The 19,538-nt window shown below is 31.7% G+C and overlaps 1 protein-coding gene across 2 annotated transcripts in view; it reads left to right on the top strand.

The window, feature by feature from the left end:
• The window catches only part of C9H8orf34 (chromosome 9 C8orf34 homolog), a 330,423-nt gene that overhangs the window by 138,503 nt on the left and 172,382 nt on the right, over positions 1-19,538 (top strand). Inside the window, exon 8 of one of the 2 annotated variants that reach the window (XM_087864838.1) lies at positions 2,505-4,348. The exons of the other annotated variant lie outside the window; for it this stretch is intronic. Within the exon in view, the coding sequence (XP_087720964.1) occupies positions 2,505-2,620 (116 nt within the window). The 3' untranslated portion in view covers positions 2,621-4,348. Of the gene's footprint in view, positions 1-2,504; positions 4,349-19,538 lie in introns of those variants that run through there. 2 annotated transcript variants of the gene reach the window in all.

Here is a 19,538-nt window from a genome sequence, read left to right as displayed (position 1 = left end):
AAGGAGTCTGGCACTGATAATACATATTGGTTAATATTTAATTATTCACGGTTGTTTAATTGTGTGTTTTTGGATTTCTACCAAGTGTATTGGGCATGTGAAAATATAGTACATACAGCATCTATAATTTTTTAAATAGATTAAATACCGTAAGATTGCTTTAAATACTACTTTTAAATTCATAGCACAAAAGTAGTTTAATATGGAGTTAATATATACCAGAGAATAAAATATCCAAATTTCTGGAATTTTAAGATATAATAATTTAAACACCACTGAAATTGGTGCTCTAATTACAGAAGACATTGAATAAAGTATCTGCCAACTCATCTCAAAGTAAGTAGTTCTCATCTTCAAATATAAGATATTCCCAAATATTTTAGTAACTATGCTGGAAATTAATGATCACAATGATTAAATTTGCATATTTTTGGAAGTTATTAAAATCAATAAATTTTTAAAAGTAGAAAGACAAATTACAATGGTACAGCAAGGGATTTATAAAAAGCCTATATGTATCTTTTAGTTCATTAACTTTCACAGAAAATTTGAGGAACTTCACTAATATAAAAGATATTTCAGCTTGTAACTGTAAGCTCATTTTCCTTACATGAATTTTTTATTTTTTTCTTGATGAAGTGCTAATTTCAATTATGTGTTTGATTATCTTCTATATAATTTATACTCCCTTGAAAATATCAGAATTATTTGAAAGGCACAAGTATTATTCTTACACATTTTAGTATATTACTTAAAAAATTTTTTTTTTGGCTTTCTCAGAATTGATGATGAGGCAAATATCTAAAAACCACATTCCAGAGATGCTAAAAAAGGAAAACAGCATTAGTCATGATTTATACTTTCTGGTCTTAGAAAGGATAATCATACAAATATAATTAAATAATCATATAAAAATTAAAACTAACATTGTATTACCAAAAGCAAACAAGGTGATTACAAATGTATTTTATTTGTTTTTAATTTAGTAATTAAGAACAAGTATAATTATACTGGTATTCTTTGCAGAATACAGTAATTTCTAAATTTCTAAAACCCTAATATCCTACCAGATTATGTAAAACATAAACTTAATAGCAGAAAGCACCCATATTTGCAGAATAAAAACATGTATTTCACTTAATGAAAAATGGATGCTGTCATTCAATGATGTTAGAAAAAGATGGGAGAAAAACTTAAATATTAAAAAAAAATCTATCTACCTACCTATCTTTATACTTATATTCTAATAATATTAAGTATGTAAACTAGTCTAAAGCACATATAAACTTTGTTTCCTTTGAGTATTGATCATTGGGAATATCAGAATAATAGAAGAGTTATCACTTTAAAATGAAGATTCTTTGTGGAAAAGATTCTTTTAAAAAAGTCAAGAACTTTCCAAAATTAAATTTGTGGATCCTTTAATATTATCTGTAAAGTTCCTTTAAATAATGCTTAGAAACTCATTCAGCATAGTACCAAAATAACTTAGTATGGAATTAGTACATATTAGAGATTAAAATATTCCAAATTTGTGGAGTGTTAAGGTATAGCAATTTTGAGGACCACTGAAGTCAGTGAAATCTAGAACATACTGAATAAAATAATGCCCAGATCATCTCAGTCTAAGTAGCTCTCTTTTTAAAATACAAGACATTCTCAGAAATTCCAGTAATTACATTGCGAGTTGATGACCACAATTACCCAAACATTATAAAAAATCTGCACATATATTTTAAAGGTTCCCTAGATGAATTAATATAATTGAAAAACTAGGACTTTGCGCAGATGTATGAAAATATCTTTCACATGCTCAATAATAAATATTAACTCCTGTTGAGCTGTGTGGTATATTGTAACAGAAATTCTCTGAAATGCCCCTGCTATAGAGTTTGGTCCTATATTTTTGAATTCTAACTTCAGCTTGCTTTAGAGACATCCTTGCCTTCACAAATGCCAAGAAAGTTCAGGTTGAAGTGTCTTCTAAGTGGAGTTGAATAGCACTGTGTTTGTCTCTCTGGATTACAATGGCAACATTTGAGAAAATCCACTCAGACACATTTTTTCATTCAGCAAATAACATGCACCTGCTATGTGAACAGTACTAATTCATATTAATATACAGCACTAGGAATATTACATCTTTTATTTTTCTAATTACTTGATCTCTTTGGGCTCTAAGAGAACTGTGAATCTAGTGAACATTGGCATCTATATAGAACCAAACAATTTTTAGATTTTTGCTTCAACTCCCAATTAGTCCATTAATTAATTCATTCATGGCTTATCAATTTCTCCACTTACAAAGTGACTCTGCACGTTCCTGGGAGTTCACATTTGCACAAATATGAGTATGTTTCATGAAATATTAATTATTCAGGGATGATTCTCAAAATTTGGTTTGCTTAAGAAGCTTATTTTAAATAAAAATTCCAGTCCCCTGTATCCCCAATTTTTGGTTCATTAGATTTTAATACAGCCCATGAATCACCATTTTCCAACAGGAATGCCCTTCCTCCTGTCCTTTAAGAAATTCTGTTGTAGGCGATCTGTACAACATACAATGAGAAACTCCAATCTAGAAGGTATGGTCAATGAAATTTTTTGTTTTTTGATCTAATATATCGTGAAGCAAGGAATAAAATTGTAGAAAGTGTGATTTTTATAATAAAAAGAGCGTGGAATAGAGGTTTCTGAGTTAATCAAACTATTTTCCTGAAAAGAAGGAAAAGTCTTTCTAAGAAGCTTTGGTTACTGTAGTTTGTATTACTTGTTATTTCTGTCTTCCCTCCTGATACCATATTTTATAGGAGTGCTTGAAAGATGAACTGCTAGAGTACAAAAATTACATAAGTTATGAAATGATTCTAGCACAGACCTGTGCACATGGCTTTGTTGAGCTTCTGTTTTATCATATTATTATTCTAAACACTTTTTAGGATTCTGACTTTGCTTTTGTTAGATGTGACTCATAGCCCCCTTCACTGTCTTCTAGAAGTATTCGTTTTGTGTTTGGAATTGCATTTGTGGTTCATTTTCTTCATTCTTCATTTGTGTTTCTTTTCAACAAAATATTGGAACATTTACAAATGATAACTGGCATTTACGTGTAGAGATTGTCTTTTAAATAAATATAAACTTGCATGTCACTAAAAACATACATCATCCTACATGATTTATGGCATTTAATAAATTTTTTTTTCTTTAAAAATTTTTTCTAGTGGTGAAAGTAGATCAGTATAGCAGAATAAAGTCAAGAGTTTGAAAATAAAATCTAAACCCATGGACACGTTATTGACAATTGTCCTGCATCTCAATTGTAGACCTGCATGAAAATTCCTTTATTTCAGAGATAGCTGTTTCAGTATATTTGTAAGTAAGTTGTTTAATACGTATTTCCCACTTTGAAATAAGTTACAAATTGTTTGGCTTATAACAGTAATATTAGTTAATGTGCTTTTTCATATTTAGGTCATAGCTTTTCACTGAGTATCTTGCAAAGGTGTGAGCCACATTGTGATGTGATTATTGAGCTAAAAACTCTTAAGACCAACCTTAGCCCTCATGCTGCCTTTTGCTAGTTTTGTCACCTGAGCTACAAGTGCTTACTTATAAAATGCTGGTAACAACTTCAACCTTCCTGTCACATAGGGATGTAGGAATAAAAATGGGATGTTCTCTGAAAATGCTTTTATTATTATTTTCTTTTTGTCACGCCTAACAGGAATATTTCAAAAGAAGACACTAGAATTTATAGATGGAATTTTCCTTCCAAGGAAATTTATATCCTCCAATCCCATATACATTTTGTCTAGTTATAAGCAAAGAAAAAAAAATAGCTTTCTGTAGCTTTGGAAATACCTACTAACAGTAAAAATTGAATTTTTCCCACAAGATAATACAATCAAAGGCTTGAAGAGAAAGGAGGTAAAACTACAAATGTATTTGCAAGCCAAAAAAATTGATATATCAATACAATGCATTCTTTATTTTTAACATGGATATTTAAGCAAGGGCAAACACTGATGTGATTTGGTTAAGGACAGAGCAAATTACTCCACTGTCTTTAATTTTCTTACACATAAATGTGTAATTTCTAGGAGGAAAAGAAAAATGTTTTTGCTTACATAAGAATATTCACTAGCATAAGTTGAGCTGGGAGCATGAATAGGAGATAGGAGGGAGAGACAAAGATGAGATATATAAGAACTAGAAATTCGTACTGTACATTTACATGCTTTGTGTAAATAAAACCATAAAAGTGTTGAAAAACTACAAGCTTTAAAAACTCTTCAATTACATTAATAAGTATGAAAATATTGATACAGTACAATTTTCATGGTTTTACATTAATTCATTGTATAAACAAATCACAACCAATTTGAAAATCAGTGTTAAATATTATTAGGGTTTTGTTGCTTTTGAAATAAACTTTCCCATTTCAAATACATAATGGTGATGTTATGCTTCAAGATGATTTGTTTAGCTGTGGTATTGTTTTTCATACAGTTTGAATTTAAATTAGTTTTGTATTCTATGTAAAAGCCATTTGAAAGTGGTGCCAAAATCACTATTTTATTGTATTTTTTTCTTGGTTGAAAATATGCAACAGAGTGTTATTAACTTAGCAGTTATTTACATGTTGACATAAAAATAGGCATGAAAGAGGTATTAAAACTGTTCTTTGAATTGTTTAAAACTTCTTGTCTAACTACAGTAATCTGTTTAGATTTCTATGTATTACAATATCACTGATATTTAATCATTTCTAAATAGAAAACTAAAATTATTGAAGTTGGAATATTGAATACACAGTAATAGAGGAGTCACAGAACTTGTCAATTAATTTCAATATCTGAAAACAATAGTTTTTGTAGTTTCATTCAAGATTTTTAAAGGTATTTTAGAAATACATTTTTCAAAATCTGAAATATTTAAACTGGTTCTATATAGGAATTTCTTTTAGAATAAAAGTATTATGATTTTCTTTTTTAATAGTCTTCTAATGCATAATTTCAAAAAATATTCTTACCAATCATGAAAATATTTTTTAAGTTGCTCTAAAACTTTTAAATAGAAGGGCACTATGGAACACAATGGGAAAAAATATGACACTGTTCTAATGGAGGTAAATTAAATTTAGAGATTTTATTTTACTTTTCAACATTTTAGTTTCTTTCTGCAAAAGATGATTGAATGCCTGATATAAATATAGAATGAATTTACTTATATCAGAATTTAAATGTAAAATTTCATTTAAATTTTTAATTTCTTTAAAATTTACTCTGTTAGGAATTGTCAGAAGGGGGTTTATTAGGCCAGCTGGTTTTCATCTTTTAAGTGCTGTCATATTTACTTTTTAAATTACCAACATTTGTTTGGGTAAAATCTATTTCAGGAATTTAAAGTATTATAAATATGGTAAAGCAAAATTTAAGTTAATCTAATGAGATTAATTTTATGGACGATAGTAAGCATAATATTAGAAATAACAACAGCATACATGAGCTTTGTATTCAGGTAACCTTAGTTGCAAGTTTCACCATTGCCTCTTACTAATTTTGTGATTTGAGAATAGTTAACTTTTTTCTTTCTGATATCAGATCCATCATCAGGAAAATAGGGACTTTGGCAATACTTGTAGGGTTTTGTGAAGATTAAGTAAATAATTCTTATGAAGTGTTCAGTGCATCTGATAAAGGATTAGAGATAGGAAAAAGATTTGTTACTACACTTCATATCATTTTTATACCAATTCCTTTCCTATCTCCACCTAGCACATGAGGTTTAGTACATGTGAAAAAGAAACTAAGGTCATAGGACTTTGGCCTTGAAGGTTTAAGTGTTTAGTCTTTTATCATAAATGTCTCATATAGATATATTACACATATTTAGAAATTATTTCAACAGGTACTCTCCACTTGATATTTAAGTCCTACTTCTAATTTTTTTTCTCTTACCTTAAAAAAATCACAAACCACTTTCTCATAAGAGAATGCCACATGAGCCTTAATTTCCCCCAAAGTGTTAGAAAGAATCTTGGCCTTTTCTTCCACTGAAAGATAATACCCCCATTAGAAGAGAACATTATAATATTCAATTTTTTCTAATAATTTGAAGAAATTATTTTCAGCAATTTGAAATATTAAAACTTTTTAAAAACAGTATCAAAGGCTAGGAACTTATATCTGATTTATCTTATATATTTTTGTTTTTGTTACCAGGTTACTGCCTCTCTGATTTACAGTCATTGACATTCATAGGGCCTTCAGTAGTCTAAGAAACATGATACCTGGTTTGTAGAAGCATGGAGACTTTTTGGCCCATGATCCCAACTTATCATGGGAATAAGATTTATTGCATTCCAAAACTAGCTCAAAGAAGTAAATATTTTCCAAAGCTTGTGCAGGCTATATGCATTTTCATATTATAATGCATTCTTCTCTCTCTCTCTCTTTTTTTAATAATGCAGTCTTTTATCCTCTCATGTTTCAGAAAATCCACATCCAGTAATATAAGCAAAAATATCAGGAAAGGAAGGGGAAATTTTTTTTCAGGCTACAATCTGGTGTTCTTATCTTCTTTTTGTGGACTTTTGATGTTAGTAAGCCAAAACTTTCTCAAATAGCATTGTCAAGATTTTGATACCATCTAATTCCTAACACCTCTGTGGCTGAGTTAAGGATATCTCTTACTGAAAGTAGTAGTTTAAGATAAGAAATGTGTCTCTGCTCATGTATAATCTAAACACAAAAGGACCAAGGGCCAAACTCCTAGCCACTCTACTTGGTAAAGAAAATTAAGAATGTGAGAGAAGTGGGGTTCTTGGGTGGCTCAGTTGGTTAAGCATCTGACTCTTGATTTTGGTTTAAGTCATGATCTCAGGGTTGCGAGATCCAAGCCCCATATTGGGCTCCATTTTGGGCATGGAACCTGCTTAAGATTCTCTCTCTCCTCACTCTGCCTCTCCCCCCACCACTTGCTCTCTTTCTCTCTTTCTCTAAAAGTAAAAGAATGTGAGAGAAGTTATTTTCCAATATAAAAGCTTTTAACTGGGAGAAAGAAAATTCTAAAACATACATTTAAAAAGATCAAAAAAGCAACATTTTTTTGTGATAAAGTTCAGATTATTTGCTCATTATTCCACTAATAAACAAACATGGTTGTTCCTTTAGAAATGTTATCTTTGTTTAAAATACACTTTCCAGCCATAGAAAGAAATGGATTTCACATTTATAAGTTTATTTTCTAAATGATATCATTTCTAAATGGTATCATTGCTTTATCTAGTAATCAGGTGTTTAAATAATTCTCAGTTCAAGGGGGAAAAGGCAAGAAAAGTCATATGTGCTCATTACTGGTCTTATAATGGCTTCAGGATTTTGGCATTCTTAGTTCCCTCTTCCACTGAATGTTCAAATGTGTATACTATCAACTTATTTCATTATTTATTACCTTCCCGATAGGTAAAAATAAATAAATAAATAAAATAGAAACTTGAACAAAGAATCATTTTCTCTAGAAAAATACTGGCGGTTTTTGGCCATATAAGCTAATTTAGGAACATTTAATATCAAATATTCTGGAAGTCAACTGTTCTTTAAAATAATATTTTTGATTATTAAAAGATTCAATGTAGAGTGTGAAACTATAGAAGTCAAAGTAGAGAAATGTTACCCAGAAATAATTACTGTTAAAATGTTGTATGTGATGTTTTAGATATTTTTATATATAATGTATGAAGAATAGTATTATCATGTGCATTTGTAATATGTAATAAACTGTGCTAAGTGCTTTCTATACATTACTTAATAATTACAAAATACCATGGAGTAGGCTGTATTATTATCCTCACACTGTAGAAAAGGACACAAATCCTTGCAAAGCAAAATTTACCTGGATTGCATAGTTTCTACTCAAGAATCAGATTCTTAAGCTTCTGAATTAAACACTATGCAACATATACACATTAAAATGCACATTTAAATTAACAGGTATATATTTACTTGCCACCCTTATACAGTTTTCATGTAGTAAAGTTTAAAATTTAGTATCAGGGTCGTCTTCTTCAAGTTATGATGGAATAACTGGTATTGGCTTTCTCTTCACATTTAACAATTATAAAACTATACAAAGTATATGAGGTCAACTTTTCAGGCACTGGATGAAAAGCAGTACAGGACTTTGATTCTTAAGAGAAGGGGAAAAAATGAGGTGAGCCCTGTATTTCATACTGGCTTTTTTCATGATGACGCTTCCCTGGCCAACTTGTATGGATGAGGAGCTCAAGTAAAGAGTGGCAATCTCACTCATTTGAGGAGGAAGAGATTGGAGTTGGGGTTGTTGAGGTGGCTGGGATTTGTGAGATGATATACCAGGAGAAGGAAGCTGAGCAGAGGATGTGGACATAAGTCAGCAAGTATATTCCCTTAAATCCTTGGCTGAGACTGCTGCTCTTGCACAGAGCAAAACTACCCATGACCTGATAGTGGTCGTTGTGTGTCTGAGAACTGAATAGAAGAAGAGGGGTCAGACAGAGCTGGGATACAACAGAGTTCCAGCCCAACCACAGAGAGAGTAAACCTTCCTGAGTTCCTTTAGCATTCAGAGGAGACCTTAGAAAAATCAACCATTAAGAGTAATGATCACACACTGAATTGAGAGCCACTCCTAAGAATGAAGGAAAATTTGAAATAGACTAGCTTAACAAAGCATAAAACCATGCCCACAAAGGTGAAGTAGGTCTGCCAGTTAATTCCTGACAGAAAACTCAATATCATTTAGAGAAGACAACATAAGCCAGGCTTCCTAAAAAGAATAAACCATAATGTCCATCATATAATAAAAATTATTAATCATTCAACAAAGTAAGAAAATCTGACCCAAAATCAAGGCAGAAAAACAACCTATAGAGCATTTTACTCACCTGCTGCAATTAGGTGACAAAGACTTCGAAAGCAATTATTATACATATTTTATGGACTTAAAGGAAAGGACACAAGGAGGAAACAAGAAATTCAGTAGAAAAACTGAAACTAGAAAAAGAACCAAAGGAAAGTCTAGAATATTAAGTCTAAAAATCTGACATTTACAAAATTACTAGGTAAGGTTAACAGGTAGTTGAACAATGTAGAAGTAAGTTTCAGTGAACTTGAAGATAGGTTGACAGAAATTATCCAAATTGAAAATCAGAGATTTAAAAAGTAAAATAAGATGAAAAGCATTTCAATGACTGGTGGGACAGTATAAAATGATAAAACATTTCATCAGAATTCAAGAAAGAGGAGAAAGAATGAGAAAAAAATATTTTAGTATTGCCCATTTTTCCCGTAATTTGATGAAAAATACAAGCCTACAATACAAGTTTAGGAAATATCAGGCTGGCAAAGTAAAGCAATTTCAGGTAAACAAAAGCAGACTGAATATGTTACCAGTAGACCTTCACTATAAAGCTGTTAGAGTCTCTCAGGCCGAAGGAAATTATATCAAATGGAAAATGAGATTTATAGGAAGAAATGAAGACACCAAATATGATAAATATGTGAGACTATATTCCTTTTGTTAATTTTTGGAAAGACAAGTGATTGCTTAAAGCAAAAGTGCAAACAATGCGGTATAGAGTTTATAACATAGAAAGAAAATCGTATGAAGAACAGCACAAGCAGATGATAGTAAATCGAATTACAGTGTTGTGGTTTCTACATTTTCACCAAAAATGATAATGGTAATAAGTAGACTGTATTTTAAATAGACTGTAATATGTTAGGGATGCATTACTTTAATTCTATAGCCATCACTAAGAAAAACATTTTTTAAATAGGAAACTGAAGAAGTTAAGCTGAAAAGGTAATAAAGGACATAGAAAGGACATACTCATTTGGCTAAGGAGAAACAAATCAAAAGCAGTTAGGACGAATACAAGATAAATAACATAATGATAAACTTTAAACCCAAACATATTAATAATTACGTTAAATATAAATGGGACTACATATACCAACTGAAGGACAGAAATTGTCAATGTGGATAAACAAGTAAGATTTATATAGGCTGAGTAAAAGATTGACAGTAAAAGACCTGATAGATTGAAAATGAAAGGATACGAAAATATATTACATGCAAAATGTAGGCATAGAAGTATAGTACATTGATAAAAAGCACATTCATCAGGAAGACATAACAATTGTAAATGTGTATGCATTTGAGCTTAAAAATACATAGTGACAAAATTTTTAAAAAACTAGACAAATGGGTATTCATAGTTGGATATTTTATTACATTTCTCTCAATTGATAGAAAAAGTGGAAAACATAAATACAACATTATCAATATTTATTGTAAATTGAAATTTACAGTGTATTTAACAATACAGGAAACATTATTTTCAAATACAGATGAAATGTTCATTGAGAAACACTATAGTGGGTCAACTTTCTGTACTTAAGTCACAACAGGAGTAAACTAGAAATCAATAACAATATAACATTTAGGAAAATCCCAAAATTTGGAAATTAAATGCTCTTAATACATGGGCCAAAGAAGAATTAAAAGGGAACTTAGAAAATAATTTAAATTAAATGATAATGAAAATACAACATACACAGCATACAAATCGGTGCTTCAAGAGAAGCTCAGTGGTTTAAGCAAAGGTTATTAAATCATTGATACAAGTTTCTAACTTTAAATCTAAAAAAAATGCAAATTGCATCTACATAAGAAAGGAGGAAATAATATAGATAAATCAATGAAATAGAAAATAGGCTAACATAAAGAATATCAGCAATGCCAAAACTGATAAATTTCTAGTAATACTAACAAAAAAAGAAATAAAAAATCAATATTAGAAATGACTAGGCTTCACTACAGATCATATATACACAATGGATAACAAAAGAATATTATGAACAACTATGCCAACATATTAGACAAATTAGATATAATGAAAAAAAAATTCTGGTGAGACCTCTGACCAGAGATAAAACAGGAAATTGTACTTCTGAATAATCAAATATTTGTTAAAGAAATTGAATTTATAAAAAAATCTTTCCCAAAAGGAAAACTTAAGGTGAAGATGTTTTTATTGGTGAATTCTATCAAATATTTAAGGAAGAAATAATGTCAAATGTAACAAACTCTTTTAGAAAATAGAGAAGAGGAAACACTTCTCAGATTGTTTTGAGAGCAGTGTAGCTATAATATCAAAACCTGACACATGAAAAGAAAAGAAAATTACAGATGAATATCTCTTATAAACATAGATTAATATATTCTTAACCAAATATTATTAAATTAATCACTATGATTAATACATTGTTATTCAAATTCCTGATGGACTTTTTTAAAAAAAGAAATTGATGAGCTAATTCTAAAATTTACTTGGAAATAATAACCGTGAATGGCCATAGTCATCTAGAAAGAGAACAGTTATCAGTGGAATTACAGTATCTGATTTTAAGGCTCAACATAAGGCTACAATAATCAAAACAATGTGGTATTGACGTAAGGATAGGCAAACAAATCAGTGGAATGGATTAAAGTCCAGAAATACATGTGTTCAATTAGTTTTCAACAAAAGCACCAAAGCAATTTGGTACAGAATGAATAATATTTTCAACTTTTGGTGTTGAGACAATTGGATAAACCTGCAGAAAAAATGAATTTCGACCTTCTACTTCATACCACAACAAAAGTTATTTTGAAATGATTATATGTGCAAACATAAACACAAGATTTATAAACTTCTAGAAGAAAAAATGCTGAATATATTAGCAATCCTGGAGCATGCAAAGACTTCTTAGATATAACAAAAATTACTAAGGATAAAAGAAAATTTTAATAAACTGGGCCTCATTAAAATTACAAACTTCTCAGAAAATGGAAAGAAAGAAGAAAATAAAATGTAAAGGCATACCACTGATTGGTACAAAATATATGCAATATATTCGACAAAAGACTTGTATCTAGAATGTATATAGAGCTCCTACAAATCAGTTTTTTAAAAGGGTCAATATCCTCAAAAAAATAGATTTCAATATGCGGTTCACAAAAGAGGCTAAGCAAGTGGTCAATGAGCACATAATAGGGTACTCAACATCATTAGCTATCAGGGAAATGCAAATTAAAACAACATTGAGATATCACTTCACAACCAACTAGAATGAATAAAACTAAAGACTCTCAACACCAAATGTTGCCAAGGATGTGGAGTAGCTGGAATTCTCAAACATTGCTCATGAAAAATTCTACACTTCTGAGAAAATGTCTGCAGTATCTTATAAAGTTCAGTATGTACTTAACCCAATAGCCTAGCAATTCTTAGGTATTTCCACAAGGGCAGTAAAACATGGTTCCACAAATATTTGTATATAAAAGTAGTTCTATTCAAAATAATCCAAACAGAAAACCATCAAAATTACAATCAGTAGGAAAATTTATAAACAATTTGTGGTATATTCACATAATGGAATACTCTTCAACAATAAAAATGAATTAGATACTGACACGTAACAATATGGATCAATATCATTACTATGGAATGAATTGTTTCCCTTGCCAAATTCATATGTTAATGCCATAATTCCTAATGTCATTGTGTATGGAGATAGGGTTTGGGGGAGGTAATTAAGGCTACATGTGCTCATAAAGGTGGCCAAAAACAAAGTCCTACCAAATCTAGTAGGACTGGTGGCCTTAGAAAAGGAAGAACATTCTCTCTCTCTCCTCCTCTCCCTCCCCTCTCCGCCTCCTTCATGTGTGGGTACTGAGGAAAGGCCATGTAGGACACAGTGAGAGGTGGCCATCTGCAACCCAAGAAGAGAGCTCTCATTAGTTATTGCCATTCTGGCATCTTGATCTTGGACTTGCCAGTCTCCATGACTGTGAGAAAATAAATTTCTGTTGTTTAAGACACCCAGTCTAAAATATTTGATATGGCAGCCTAAGCCAACTGAGACACTCATAAACATTATGTTAATCGAAAGAAACCAGACACAAATGATTACATACTGCTAATTTAATCATAAGAAATTCAAGAACAGGTAAAACAAATCTATGGTGATAGAAATCAGAACATGGTGGGCCGGGTGAGGGATTAGCATGAAGAAACTTTCTGGGGTGATAGAAATGTTTTATATCTTGACTGGGTTGTTCAGTACATGGGTGTACATATACATTTCTCAAAACTCATTACATCATATATTTAATATCTGCATTTTACTAAAAATTTGGATTGAAAGATAAAATAGCAATTTTCACATATAAAAATTGTGGCTACAAAATGTTACATCATGAGAATATTCCAGGAGTTAAAATTAAAGTTGACATTTGTTATTGTTTCTGAAATGAAGTGATGGTTGAATTTCATGTAAAAGCACATGAGGTATGAAAAGTAATTCAAGACAATCATATGGGTCCTTGCTACGGAAATGTCTCATAACCGTGACCTCTGATAAGTTTTGCAAAAATGTGTGTCTGTTGTAAGCATGATGTTTGCATAATCCTGAGCAGAAACAGAAATTGTCATTTTAATTTCATAGTAGCACTTCAAAAGGCAGAATTTGATCTTTGATTATAAACTTCCTAGTTTTGAGCATGCATGCTCTTCCAATGTGGTCACTATCATTTATTTGATACACTGAAGTTTCATTTCTCACCAGTGTGCCTGTGACACGAAGAGTGAAAGATGTGGAAAATTTGACCTGAAAATGCCCTTATTGTCAACTGAAAATGTGTAGTACTATAATGTGAATATGATTGTCTTCTTTTTTTAAGCATCTTTATTGAGATATACGACGTCATAAAATTCATTCATTTAAAGTGTACGTTTCAATGGTTTTTACAATATTCACAGAGTTTTGCAAGCATCTCACAATCCAAGAATATTTTCATTACCCCAAAAGAAACCCAACTGGCAGTCACTACATGTGTCTCACACCACCCACTCCCTCATCTCTAGACAATCTTTAATCTATTTTCTGTACCTCAACATTACATATAAATAGAATCTTATACCACGTGGTCTTTTGTAAAGGCCTTCTTTTGCTTAGCATAAAGTTTACAAGATTTATCAGTGTTGTAACATTTATTAGTACTTACTCTTTAAAAAAAATTTAGGTATTAGAGCATTTTTAGGTTCACAGAGAATTGAACTGAAGGTACAGAGAGTTCCCACGTACCACCCACTCTCATATTTGCACAGCCTCCCCTACTATCAACATCCCCACACCAGAGTGATACGTTTGTTGTAATAAATAAACCTACATTGACAGATTACTATCACCCAAAGTCTATACTTTATACCTGGGTTCATTTTTGGTATTGTACATTCTGTTGGTTATTAAAATGTACAATACATGTATCCTCCACTGTAACATCATACAGAGTAATTTTACTACCCCCCAAATCCTCTAAGCCATATTTGTCCCTCCTCCCCCACACAGTTGGACTCATGCAGTTTATAGACTTTTGAGATTAACTTCCACATAGTTCTGCACACTTTATTTATCCATTTGTCTACTTGAAAGACATCTTCGTTGCTTCCAAGTTTTGGCATTTGTAAATAATGCTGCTGAAAATATCTGTGTGCAAGTTTTTTGTGTGGACATGAGTTTTTCAACAAATTTGGGTAAATACCAAGGAACATGATTGCTGGATTGTATAGTAAAAGTATGTTTAGTTTTGTAAGAAACTGCCAAACTATCTCCCAAGGTGGCTGAACCGTTTTGTGTCCCCATGATCAAGGAATGAGTGTTCATTTTGCTGCACATCTTCACTAGCATTTTGTGTTTTAAGTTTCTTGGATTTTAGCCATTCTAATAGGTGTGCAGTGTTATCTCGTTGTTTTAATTTACAATTCCCTAATGATATATGATGTTGAGCATCTTTTAATATGCTTATTTGCCACCTATAGATCTGTCTGTCCAGATCTTTGGCCTATTTTTTATTGGTGTTTGTTTTCTTATTGTTAAGAGCTCCTTGTATATTTTGGATAACAGGTTTTTATCAGATGTATGTTTTACAAATATTTTCTCTGTCATTCTTTTGACATTGTCTTTCCCAGAGCAGAAGTTCTTTAATTTAATCAAGTCCAGCTTACTAATTCTTTATATTAATTCATTTTCCATGGATCATGCCTTTGGTGTTGTATCTAAAAAGGTATCAACTTACTCAAGATCATTAAGGTTTTCTGTATGTTATCTTTTAGAAGTTATTTTATAGTTTTGCATCTTACATTTAGGTCTGTGATCCATCTTGAGTTAATTTTTTTGAAGGGTGAAGGGTCCATGTCTAAATTCATTTTTCTATATGTAAATGTCCAGTTATTTCAGTATGATTTATTGAAAAGATGATCTTTTCTCCATTTTATTACCTTTTCTCTTTTGTCAAAGATCAATTAACTATAGTCATCTGGGTCTATTTCTAAGCTCTCTATTCTGTTCCACCCATCTGTGTGTCTGTTCTTTTACCAATGCCACACTGCCTTGATTATTTTAGGTTTATGGTAAGTCCTGAAGTTGGGTACTGTCAGTCCTCCAGTTTTGTTCTGCTTCCTCATTGTGTTGGCCACTTTTTGTCGTTCCATATAAACTTGTGAGTCACTTTGTAGATATCCACAAAATAACTTTCTGGGATTTTGATTGGGACTGTAACTGAATGTATAGATCAAGTTGGGAAGAATTGACATCTGGATAATATTGAGCCTTCCCATTCCTGAATATAGAATACCTCTCCATTTATTTAGTTCTTTGATTTCATTCATCAGAGTTTTGCAGTTTTCCTTTCTTTGTTAGACTTATACCTAAGTATTTCATTTTGCAGGGTGCCAATATAAACAGTATTGCATTTTTAATTTCAAATTTCACTTATCTATTGCTGTTTTTTAGGAAAGCAGTTGACATTTGTATACTAACACAGTGTCCTGCAACCTTGCTATAATTGTTTGTTCCAGGAGCTTTTTTCTCAGTTGTTTCACATATTTTACATAGACAATCACGTCATCTGTGAACAAAGACAGTTTTATTTCTTCCTTCCCAATCTGTATATCTTTTATTTCTTTTTCTTATTACATTAGCTAGAACTTGAAGTACAGTATCAAGGATTGATGATAGAGAACATTCCTTTCACCTGATCATAGTGGGAAAGCTTTGAGTTTCTCACCATTAAGTAGTATGATTTTAACTGTAAGTTTTTGTAGATGTTCATTCTCAAGTTGAGGAAGCTCCCCTCTATTCCTAGTTTATTGAAAGTTTTTATGAGGAATGGGTGTTGGATTTTGTCAAATGCTTTTCTGCATCCCTTGATTTGGTCATGTGATTTTTCTTTTTTAGTCTGTTGATATGATGAATTATGTTGATTGATTTTTGAAAGTTGAACCAGCTTTGCATACCCAGGATAGACCTCACCTGGTCATGGTTTATATTCTCTTGAAGCCTTATTTGATTCAACTTGCTAATATTTTGTTGAGGATTTTTGCATCTGTGTCTATGAGAGGTATTGGACTATAGTTTTCGTGTAATATCTTCATCTGTTTTTGGTATTAGGGTAATACCATCTTCAAACAAGGAGTTAGGAAGTATTCTCTCTGCTTGTATTGTGTGGAAGAGATTGTAGAGAATTGGTATAATTTCTATCTTAAGTGTTTGGTAGAATTCACAAGTTAAGTCATCTGAGTCTGTTTTGGAAGATTATTAATTATTGATTCAATTTAATAAATAGATACAGGCCTATTTAGATTGTCTATTTCTTATTTTTATGTGACTTTTGGCAGTTTTTGTCCTTCAAGTAATAGGTCCATTTAATTTGTGTTACCAAGTTTGCATGCAGTTGTTCATACTATCGCTTTATTATTGTTTTCATGTTCATAGTATCTGTGGTGATGTTCCCTCTTTCGTTTCTGATTTTAGTAATTTGTGTCTTCTCTGTTTTCTTAGTTAGCTTGGCTAGAAGCTTATCAGTTTTATTCAGCTTTTCAACAACCAGCTTTTGGTTTTGTTTATTTTTTTCTATTGATTTCCTGTATGAATTTCATTGGTTTCTGCTCTAATTTTTGTTCATATTTTTTCTTCTCATTACTTTGGATTTATTTTGCTCTTTTTGTAGTTTCTTAAAGTAGAAGCTTAGATTACTGATTTTAGAGCTTTCTTTTTTAATATATGTATTCAGTGCTATAAATTTTCCTCTAAGCACTGCTTTTGCTGCATCCACAAATTTTGATGAGCTTGTTTATATTTTCATTTAGTTCAACATATTTTTAGATTTCTTCTTTAATTATGTGTTATTTAGAAATATGTTGTTTAATCTCCAATTATTTTCTGATATTCCATTGTTTTTCTGTTACTCATTTCTAATTTAATCCCCTTGTAGTCTGAAAGTAGACATTTCATTATTTTCGTTTTTTAAATTTGCTATGTTTTATGGCCAAAAATGTGGTCTGTGTTGGAGACTGTTTCATGTGAGCTTGAGAAGAGTGTATATTCTGCTGTTGTGAGATGAAGTAGTTAATAGATGTCAATTATATACAATTGATTGATGGTATTGTTGAGTTCAACTATGTCTTTACAATTCATCTGCCTGCTGGATCTGTCCATTTCTGATAGAGGGATGGTGAAGTCTCCAGCTATAACAATGAGTCCATCTATTTCTCCTTGCCATTTTTTCTGTTTTTCCCTCATCTATTTTGATGCTCCACTGTTAGGCATATACATATTAGGGATTATTATGTTTTCTAGGAGAATTGGCCCTTTTATTATGGTGTAATGCTCCTCTTCATTCCTGATAACATTTCTTGTTCTGAAGTTTACTCTGGGTTGTTGAATTTTTCTTCTCAACACTTTATTTCACTTCACTTTATTCTTACTTGTATGGTTTTTGAGAAGTTGGAAGTAATTCATAACTTTTCTCCTCTGATGTGTTGTGTCTGCCCCCCCTCCCCCGCCCCGGCTTCTTTCAAGATTTTTTTCCTTATCTTTGATTTTTTGCAATTTGAATATGACATGTCTAAGAGTATGATTTTGGTTTTGGTTTTGGTTTTGTTTTGTTTTTTGGACGTTTATCCTGCTTGATATTCTCTGAGCTTCCTGGATCTGTGGTTTGGTGGCTGACACTAGTTTGGAGGAAATTCTCAGCCATTATTGCTTCTTTTAGTCTTTTCTCTCTTTCTTCTGGTATTCTTGTTATCCATATGTTTTACTTTTTTTGGTTATCCTGTAGTTCTTGGATATTCTTGAGGGGTTTTTTTTCCAGTCCTTTTTTCTTTGCTTTTCTGTTTTGGAAGTTCCTATTGACATATCCTCAGCCATGTCTAGTGTACTAATGAGCCCATCAGAGACACTTTTCATTTCTGTTACTGTTTTCAATCTCTAGCATTTCATTTTCATTCTTTCTTAGAATTTCATCTGTGCTTAAATCGTCCCTCTGTTCTTACATGCTATCTTCTTTATCCATTAAAGCCTTTGGCATCTTAGTCATAGTACTTTCAAATTTCTAGTCTGATATTTCTAACATATTTTTCATATCTGAGGTTTATGGTAAGCCTTAAAGTTGGGTATTGTCAGTCCTCCAGCTTTGTTCTTTTCCTTTAATATTCTATTGAGTCTGGATCTGATGTTTGCTCTATCACTTGGGTTGTTTTTTGCTTTTTAGTATGTCTTGTAGTTTTTTCCTTGATAGCCAAGCATGATGTATTTGGTAAAAGAAACTGTGGTAAATAAGCCTTCAGTAATGTAGTGGTAACTTTTGGGGGCAGGAGAAGTGTTCTGTAGTTCTATGATTAGTTCTCAATTTTTTAGTGAGCTGGTGCCACTGGACTGTGAAATTTAAAAGTGTTTTGCATTCTCCTTGCTCCCCCTAACTCCTTAGATGGGGACAGGATGGCTATAGGATGCTAGAGTTTAGTATTTCCCTTTCTCCACTTGGAAGCCTAGAGCAGGCTGGTGTTGGGTATTTTACTTCCCCCAGGTCAATTAGGCTCTTAAAAAATGTAATAGTTTGGGTTCTGGTAAAATAGTTTCTCTGAGGCAGGCCTTGTTAAAAACAGAATACTCTGATATATTACAAGATGGTTATTTTTCCCCTCCCCCTGCCGGAAGCACAAGGTAATTTTTCCATGGTATTCACTGTGAGAACATGGTAAACTCCTGGAAGTAAAACTCACAAATGTGTTGGTGCTTCTCCATGACTGGGCCCCCTGAAGTTTTTAATTTTCAGACTTCTCTAGCCTGAGCCCAAGCATTCATTAATTACAGGTTAGGTATTCCTACTGAGGCACTCTTTCCCATGGAGGCTTCTCCTCATGGGTTTCTTCTCAAGAAAAATTGTGATTGTCTGTATCTTCCTGTCTATCTATCCATTCTGGGGGCAGTAGTTTGCCATACACACACACACACAAATGGTAATCTTTTTATCAGTTTAGTATTTCTGCACCAGTATTTTTTTTTTAGTTTTGTCCCTTGTTTTCAAAATTCAAGCTCAGAGACTTGCCTAATTGGTGGGCTTATTCTATTTACATTTTTTACATCTGAAAATATTTGAATTTATTTTGT

Source organism: Ursus americanus, chromosome 9 (assembly GCF_024610735.1).
Source record: "Ursus americanus isolate L20-20 chromosome 9, mUrsAme1.1.p, whole genome shotgun sequence".
Lineage (NCBI taxonomy): Eukaryota > Metazoa > Chordata > Mammalia > Carnivora > Ursidae > Ursus > Ursus americanus.
The sequence above is the reverse complement of the archived record's forward strand: the minus strand, read 5'-3'. Positions and strand labels throughout refer to the sequence as shown.